Here is an 8,560-nt window from a genome sequence, read left to right on the forward strand (position 1 = left end):
GCAGTCTGGCCGAAGGGCCCCTGCCCCTACCCATCCTGCCATCCCAGCAGAGTAGGAGGTGAGTGGGGACAGGGAGAGAAGAGGAATGGACACTGGTGGAAGTGGATGGCGGGAGCCTCAAAGGGGAAGGAGCAGTTGATAAGGTGGGTGATTAACAGTCAGAGAGAGGGGAGCAGCCCCAAGGCATGTGGTTTGAGGCGATGGGAACCATCTTTTCTTGAGAGGCTTCAGGGAAGTGGGGGTCTCAGGAGAAGAGTTGGATTTCCATCAGCACCGGCAGGAGGAAGGAAAGCTCAGTGAAGATGTAAGGGAGCCTGTTACAGGGAACTTCCATGGGTTCCGACGGGAAAACAAGGGAAGAAGGAAGCAATGGAAAGTTGGTTCAGGTGAGAAAAAGCAGGAAGAAAATTTGTGTCTGCATTTCACAGATAAGGAAACTAGACCTCAGAAAAGCTAAGTGTCCCGCCCAACCGGTAAGTCCAAGACTGGGATCTGAATTGCCCCAAGATAGTTCTCTGAGGGTGAGAAACTGCAGCTCAGAAGGAGCTTGAGGGCAGCTTTGCAGTTAAAGAGACAGTGATCGGATGCAAGCCTCCTATGAAAAACGGCGGCAGCAAACATTCCAGGTGGAGGCCGGGAGGGGAGGGCAGGCTTTGGGAGAAGCAGAACTCAATGAAAATTAAAAACAAAAAGAAAACTCTCTGAGATGGAAAGGTTGGGTACCAGGGGAGATGTGAAAAGAGCCAGTTCTGGGGTTCAAGAGGGAATACCAAAGGCTTCCTTGAACACAAGCAAGCGAGTTCATCCAGTGGGTCAGGGAAAGCCAGAAGGGGTCCAGAACCCAAGCCTGTAAAAGAAGGAAAGTGGGACTCAAGTCTCGAGATTGGTCACCGCCCCAAAGAGGGGTGGGACAAAAGCCCTCTTCAATGAAGGGCCACAGATGGCTAAAAGGTGCCCAGCGGAAACCAGGAAACTATGGAAGGCCTACTCCACAGAGCCATGCCCTCCCTTCCACATGACACGCCCCCCCCCCACTTCATGTGCACACCCGTGTTCCATGTGCACACCCCCTACCCCATGTGCACACCCCTGTATGGTTTAAACAATGTAACTGAATCCCCCCAATTAGCCCCAAGTGCCTCCCGCTGTTAAAGAGCTGAGGCCGCCTTGGCCGCCCACTATAATCCGAGGGGCTCCCCTCCAAGCCCTTTGCCCCAGCCTCACCCTCCCCCACTTCTGGGCAGAGGGGGCCAGCAGCCGGCAGGAAAGTGGCCATATGGGGGCCAAGTGCTGATCTGGGACCGCCTGAGATCCTCCAGCAGACCCCAGCCCTGGGCATCAGCACACGGCCTGGGTGCTCATGAAACAAACAACCCGACAGAAGTTCAAGAGGACTCCTCGCTGGACCCCACGCCACTCCGAAATCCACCTCTTAGAAAAGCGCCTCCCGCTGAAGGAGGACAGAAAAGAAGGGAGGGGCGGGATCTCTAGGAGACAGGAAAGATCACTATAATTTTGTTGCAAGAACGAAAGCAATTTGGGATTTCACGCCCTTTCGAAGCAGAATGGCATCTACTGGAAGGTACTTGGTTTCGAAAGCACTGGAGTGGGTGGGAGGGACACCGGCAGCTGCCTTCGCCCCCTGCCCCCCAGCTCCCCAGAGGACCCTAGCAGTCAGCTTGCGCTGCTGGGACCAGGAAGGATGAGCAAAGCCAGAAGTGGAGGAATGCAGAGCTCAGCAGGGCCAGCGACACAAACCCCCAAGGCCAAGCGAGGTTTCTAACTGGCTCAGCAGCCACCAGCTCCTAGAGAGAAGGCTGAGCCTTAACCCACTCGGCCGGCTGTCAGTGCCCTGCCATCCGGCTGCACCCTGGCGGGGAAGGAGGGCTTCCCCCAGCAGAGCTTGAGGACTGAGTTTCCCTGACAAGCAAAACAAGAGAAGGGCTGTGAAAGGGTCAGCGGAAGTTCCCTCGCTTCAAATCTTTCCTGTTTCCTTCTGCCCCTGCTTTCGCCACCGCCACCGCAGGACTCAGCATGGTCTGCGAGCGGTGTGCCTAATCTGGTTGGAATTTCCTCCTCCACCCACCTGGCATTCTCCCCACAGTCCTGAGCGCTCCCGACCAGGGGTTCTCACATCCATCCCAAGTGCTGGTCTAGGCGACCACGCCACTGGCCCCTCTGGAGCACCAGGGCGAGGCTCACGGTAGAGGGGCTGCAAAGCCCCAGTTGAAAGGAGCAAGTCGTGGCTGCCCTTTGCTGAGAGCCCTACAGAGCCCCCTCGCTCCCTCCCCTGGGACCACTACGGGGTCCCAGCAGCCTGGCCCTTTATGGATGAGTGAGTACTCATATGCCACCAGCGCGGGGACAAGCAACAGAGGAAGACACAGGAAAGAGGAGAAAAGTTGCCGAAAGTCTTCCAAATACCCACTTAATAATCACAGGCTGTTGACTGCTGGAGCTCGAGAGGCACTAGTGATTATGAGGTTCAGTGTTTTTCAGATGTTTTTGCCCATAATCCCCAGCCAGAAGTGCACTTTACACAGCCACTCAGGGAACACACACACACACAACCCAAGCAGAATTTCATGGAGCGACCCTGCTCCTTACCACATGCCACACATGCCTGTACTTTGTACTCGCACCAATCTGGCTTTTTAAAAATGTTGCTCCTGGGACTTCCCTGGTGGCACAGTGGTTAAGAATCCGCCTGCCAATGCAGGGGACACCGGTTCGAGCCCTGGTCCGCGAAGATCCCACATGCTGCAGAGCAACTAAGCCCGTGCGCCACAACTACTGAGCCTGCGCTCTAGAGCCCGCAAGCCACAACTACTGAGCCCATGTGCTGCAACGACTGAAGCCCGCACGCCTAGAGCCCGTGCTCCGCAACAAGAGAAGCCACCGCAATGAGAAGCCCGCGCACCACAACGAAGAGTATCCCCCGCTCACCGCAACTAGAGAAAGCCTGTGCGCAGCAACGAAGACCCAACGCAGCCAAGAATTAATTAATTAATTAATTTTAAAAAAATGTTGCTCCCACTAATGGGTCACCACCCAGTTTGAAAAATGCAGATCATTAAGGTGACATTGTTGGGGGGATGGGACTTCATGGGGAAATATATGTAATGTTACAATGGGAAGCATTAGCAAGGCTGACCATCTGCACTTAATGACCCAACCTAACAGCTCGCTGGGCTCAGAAATGAAAGTGACCATCCCTGAGCACCATGGTTCACACTATCTAGGAGAGAAAAACTGGAAAAAGCAGGCCCATCCAACACTCTCAGTGAACTTTACAAGAACAGGTTAAAGCTGTGTGCCTTATAAAATCAAAGAAAACTTTTTTTTTTCCCTTTCAAGATACAATTTACACTGATTTGGCTTCAGGTATAATAATTATTTGAAATTTCAAGAAAGTAAGTGTTCTGTGTTCGTAGAAAGGGGGACAGGTTAAAAATGGGAAATACTGAACTGGTCCACAGCCTCCGTTTTACTAGTGACAAAACTAAGGCACAGAACAGTGCCTAAGGCATGAAACAAGTTAGGGGCCGGGCTTGAACCCCAGCCCAGGGCTCCTGATTCAATTACTCACAGTCTTCATCTTCCCAAATATTTAAGAAGAACACAGTGAAGGTCTCCCCAAGTAGAGCATTTCCATGACTGAAGCATATCTCATGTTGGACACAGACAACCATGCTGGTCTTGGCACACGTTGGCACTCTGCCGCGGCCTCACTGGGGTCACACAGAGGGGCTCATACCACTTAACTCTGTGCCTTTTATCCCTGCTGCAAAATGAAAAGAGTAATCCAAGAAAGTTGTAGCCAAAAAACAAGAGGGGCTTTAAAGCCAAACCTGCATGCTCAAAACCAGAAGAACCCCTAAGGGTTGTTATTCAGAGCTAGAATTATAATCTCAGAACCTAGAAAACCTTCCTGGTTGGTTAACCCAAGCCTTCATTTTACAGTCAAGCCCCATAGAATGACTTGCCTAGGACGGTGAGACCAGCTCCTTCGACCATACACACCACGTTAACCTGGCCACAGGTGAAAACCGCTAGGGAAAGTAACGCTAAGTACACAGTGACAAATGGATCAAAACAGACCAGCACTGGGCTTCCCTGGTGGCGCAGTGGTTGAGAGTCTGCCTGCCAATGCAGGGGACACGGGTTCGAGCCCTAGTCTGGGAGGATCCCACATGCCACGGAGCGGCTAGGCCCGTGAGCCACAACTACTGAGCCTGCGCATCTGGAGCTTGTGCTCTGCAACAAGAGAGGCCACGATAGTGAGAGGCCCGCGCACCGTGATGAAGAGTGGCCCCCACTTGCCGCAACTAGAGAAGGCCCTCACACAGAAACGAAGACCCAACACAGTCAAAAATAAAATTAAATAAATAAATAAATTTTAAAAAAAACAGACCAGCATCCACAGGGCAGGAGGGGCAGGGAGGAAACTAAACACAGATCACAAAATTTAAACACGTGAGATTAATGCCTCTTCAGAGTGTCACAGGGAGCTCAAAAGGCATGACTGACTGTTCCTAATCCTAAAGATAAGCTAAAATGATGCCCTGAACCAAACTCACAGCAGAGGCCAAGGGCCTCGGAAGTGGTACAGGTCCTTGACGGGACATTCATCTCCACGACCCAGTGGGTCTGGTGCCTGCTCAAATAACATCTCCCTGCTCCTAACTTTCCCACACTCTGTCCAAGGCACCTGAGACAACAACTTCAAACATGGGGAATTTTATTACATGTGAGGGATTCTTTCCTATACAAATGCCACCTGGTATCTGTCCAGGGTCTTTCCTGGAGCAGCTTCGAAAACCTAAGAGACAAGATCTCCCTGTGGCCTCTGTAACCCTGGCAGGCAAAGACCATTCCCTTAATTCCCCACTGGGATGCCGGAGGGACAGAAGGGGTGATGGCTCAGTCCCAGCAGCACAATATAAGACTTGGGCTCACCTTACAGCCAATGCCCATGGCCTCCTCTCTGGACCCGTGTCTGTCCAGCCACTGACTGCCAGCTCTGAGAGCTGCCCAGGGCAGGGAAAACCCTCTGCATTAGACATTCTGGCCTTCACACCACTCACGTGGGGCCAGCATCAGCAACAAGATACAGATGCTAGCTGGGGAACTCTGCTGGGCCTGCCTTCCAAGATAACTGCCACCCGGAGAGGTCCCCAAATCTCCCAAAGCACACTGGGGCTGAAGTCGGAGGATATAGGTGGCTCATGAGCCCGGGCAGGCTAAACTGTTCACCTCTCTATGCCACGGTTTCTTCATCTGTTAATCCCCAGGGTTGCTGTATGCTTTAGATGAGTTCTGCCCACAAAAGTGCAATGTGTCAATACTAGTATTACTCGCTCTCAGCACTCTATCCCCTAGCCATTCGGTATCCTGAACCAGCTGACTGAGGGCAACTCAGGCAAAATCTGCCTGGCTAAAGCTGCCTCCTTACAGAAATGCATTTAAAACTACCCGGGAAGTACCGGGCCAACTGAACGTCTATTACACAAACCGTAAGAAAGGCTGTATAGCACACGCTCTCCCTGCCTGCCCGCCTCCCTGCAACAAAATGAGAAGGCAAATGTCATTGCAAGTCTTACTGCCTCTCAGCGGCTCGACAGCCGGAGGGCGGGCGGCCGGGCCGGCCGGACCAGGGACACGTTCCTCGGCGCGAGCGTGGTTAGCGCTCCCGGCGGCGGGTCCCTCGGGGTCAGCGCACGTGTGGGCAGCCTCGGCCACCCGGCACCGGCCGGCGGACGCCACTCGCCGTGGCTCGGACACCGGGCGCGCCAGCGGGAGCCGCAACGACCCGGGACCGCAAACTCTCCGATCGCGTGGCCAGACTGTGGTAAGACTGTGCAAAGCTGCACCGCACGCCTCCCTCGGGAACCCCGCCGCCACCACCGAGGCCAGCGGCGCTCGCCACTCCTCCTCGCCGGCCGCAGCGCCGCCAGCAGCCCGGGCAGGGAACTCGGCGGGAGCGGCGGAGCGGGGCGCCGGCTGGGGCACCCTCGTGGGCGCGGGGGGTGCCCCCAGGGCCCAGGCGCACAGCGGAAGGAGCTGCGCAGCGCGCTCCCCGGCGCCCCGGCTGCGCGCGCCAGCTCCCGGTGAGACCCAGGAGACCCGGGGCGCCGCGGCCCCGAGGAGAGCGCGGTTTCGGAGAGCTGCATCCAGGCTGCTCCTGCGCGGGATGCAAACGCACGCGCGCGCGCTCTCCTCTCCGCTCGCTCCGTCCCTAAAGTCCCCTCGCGCCTCACCTTCACTGAGTCTACCGGGTACATGACCGAGTGCTCCAGGATCCCGGCCATCGCTCCGGCTGTCATGTGGATGGATAAGGAGACGCTGGTCGGCAGGTTCTCATATTCCTCCGACCCGGCGTCCTTGCAGCCGCCGCCGCCGCCATCTCGGCTGTCCCCATCCATCCTGCGCCCTCCAGCCTGGCTCCCTACGCCGCCGCAGCGTAGCTCCATCCGCCGGCTCCGCTGGGCGCGGGAGGCTGCAGGAGGCGGGCGGGGAGGGGGAGGGGATGAAAAACTTCACTTCTTTAAAGTGGGAACCACCTCCCGGGTGCTGCGGCGCCTGACGCCATGGCGGGCTGGGGTGGAGCAGAGGGGCACCAATCACTGGGAAAGGAGAGGCCGGCCGCGGCCGCGCCATTGGTGTGCGGGACAGTGGGGACCCGCCTCCCAGTGTGACGTCACTGCCCAGTGCAAATTTCCAAGCTACCGGATGGGGGCGAAAGGAGACGTTGGGGTGTCCCGGGAAGTTGTCTTACCTCCTGGTGGGGTGGTGCTGCCTGGTTTGGGGCAGACCAGGGGGCAGTCGCTGGGGAGGGTCAGCCGGACCGTAGGGATTGGGCAATGCTTGAGGCTGGAGGGAGATTCGGAGCAGCGGAAAATCTGCCCCCAGAGCCCGGGATTTTGCAAACAGTATTGCTCAGCAAGCTTTGGCATTCCTCAGGCCTGGAGGGGGGGAAGTTGCTGCGAACGTCATTTATGGAGCAGTTATGGTGGCTGGAGGAGGGGAGGGGTGGAGGCACACGTGGGGGTGGAGTGGAGTTCTAGAATTGAGGACCCACTGCGCGATGTGAGGGGTGCACCTCCTTTTGTGCAGCACGAGAGCACGTCCCGTGCAGGGGACAAAGTGAAAACTCAAGATGCTATGCCAGGTTGCTTCGTTGGGGAGAACGGCCACTTACTCGAATTTTTCTCTCTCACTGAAAACACATAATACATAGAGCAAAACTTGTGCCGCCTTATTCTCACCAAGGGGCTAAATCCACCCTGCCCTGGACTGGGCAATAAGTAGTCACCAGGATGGAGCCCTTCTGAGTAGGCGCCTTCAGCACGTTTTCCTGGGGCTGGAGGGGCTTTAGAAGCCTGGTCTCACAGTCGGGTGCAAAGTGGCCAAGAGAGTAAAATCTTGCAGTATTGCATCTGCCTATCTTTAAAGACTCTGGTCTTCTAGATCTTAAACTCATCCCAAGCTATCTTCTTAAATAAAGTGTAACCCAGACTGTTTTATTTTAACCTAAATAATATTGTCTTTCTCCATCTGGGGGAAGGGGGAGGAATCAAAAAGTAGGGGAGTAACCTGCCTGTTTATCTAAGGCTCCCTGAAAGCATGGCATCTGCACATCTAAATGTGCATGTTCTGGGCTTAAGACTTGGCTGGAGCTGATCAACCTTTACTGCACCTTATCCAAAGAAGGCTTCTCTGGTCAGGAAAGCTGCGCCTTGAGATATGAAAAGGTGCAGGAGACCCTGAAGATGCTGCAATACCCTCTTTGGCCTCACCCTGGTCCCAAGATTTGGGTCATAACAACCCAGGCAGCTCTCCAGGATTTGAGATTCAGTGATGTGAGCGATGTCAATAGAGTCTTCACGGCCAAGGGCACCATTTCCCCAATTTTGGTAGCTGCCAAAAGTTGCTCCCGAGACCAGTGCTAAGGATGGGCTAGGTAGAAACACGCTCTGTATTTAGTAATTGCTGGAGAAAAATTTAGTAATTGCTTTTGCCAGAGGTGATTTTGAAGAAACGTTGGTCAAAACCTGTTGATACTCATGTAAAAATGGATACCCTTTAACCAGTACATATTAACTCATCGTCCCACTTCAGGGAATGTGACACAACTGTCTGAATATACATGACGCTCTTCAAAGCATTATTCATAGTAATAAATAATTGGAAACAACCAAAATGTTCAACGAGAGAACATTGGCTGAGCAAATTATGATACCTGTATTCATGAAATATTATGGGGCCATTAAAATTGTGGCTATGCAACGACATGGGAAACAATTATGATGCAATGTTATGTGAAAAAAACCAAAATTCTATGAACATTACATTCACAAAGATGTAAATATGCATAGGAAAAGAGTGAAGTGGTTATTGTGATAGTGACATAGGATTACAGGTATTTTTACTATATTTTACAGACAAGCAATGCTTGTATTGTTTCTATAATTGAAAAAATGGAAAGAATGAAAATGGATCATTCTTTTTAGGATCTAATCTCCCAACGGATGAGAAACCCCCTGAACTCTGCAATGGT

At 53.7% G+C, this 8,560-nt stretch overlaps 1 protein-coding gene across 1 annotated transcript in view; it reads right to left on the reverse strand.

The window, feature by feature from the left end:
- Positions 1-6,585, reverse strand: part of SLC25A37 (solute carrier family 25 member 37) — a 43,023-nt gene extending 36,438 nt beyond the window's left edge. Inside the window, exon 1 of the mRNA XM_059926864.1 lies at positions 6,261-6,585. Coding sequence (XP_059782847.1) covers positions 6,261-6,473 — 213 coding nt within the window. The 5' untranslated portion in view covers positions 6,474-6,585. The remainder of the gene's footprint in view (positions 1-6,260) is intronic.
- Between the last annotated feature and the right edge of the window lie 1,975 nt (positions 6,586-8,560).

This window comes from Balaenoptera ricei, chromosome 6 (genome assembly GCF_028023285.1).
Source record: "Balaenoptera ricei isolate mBalRic1 chromosome 6, mBalRic1.hap2, whole genome shotgun sequence".
Lineage (NCBI taxonomy): Eukaryota > Metazoa > Chordata > Mammalia > Artiodactyla > Balaenopteridae > Balaenoptera > Balaenoptera ricei.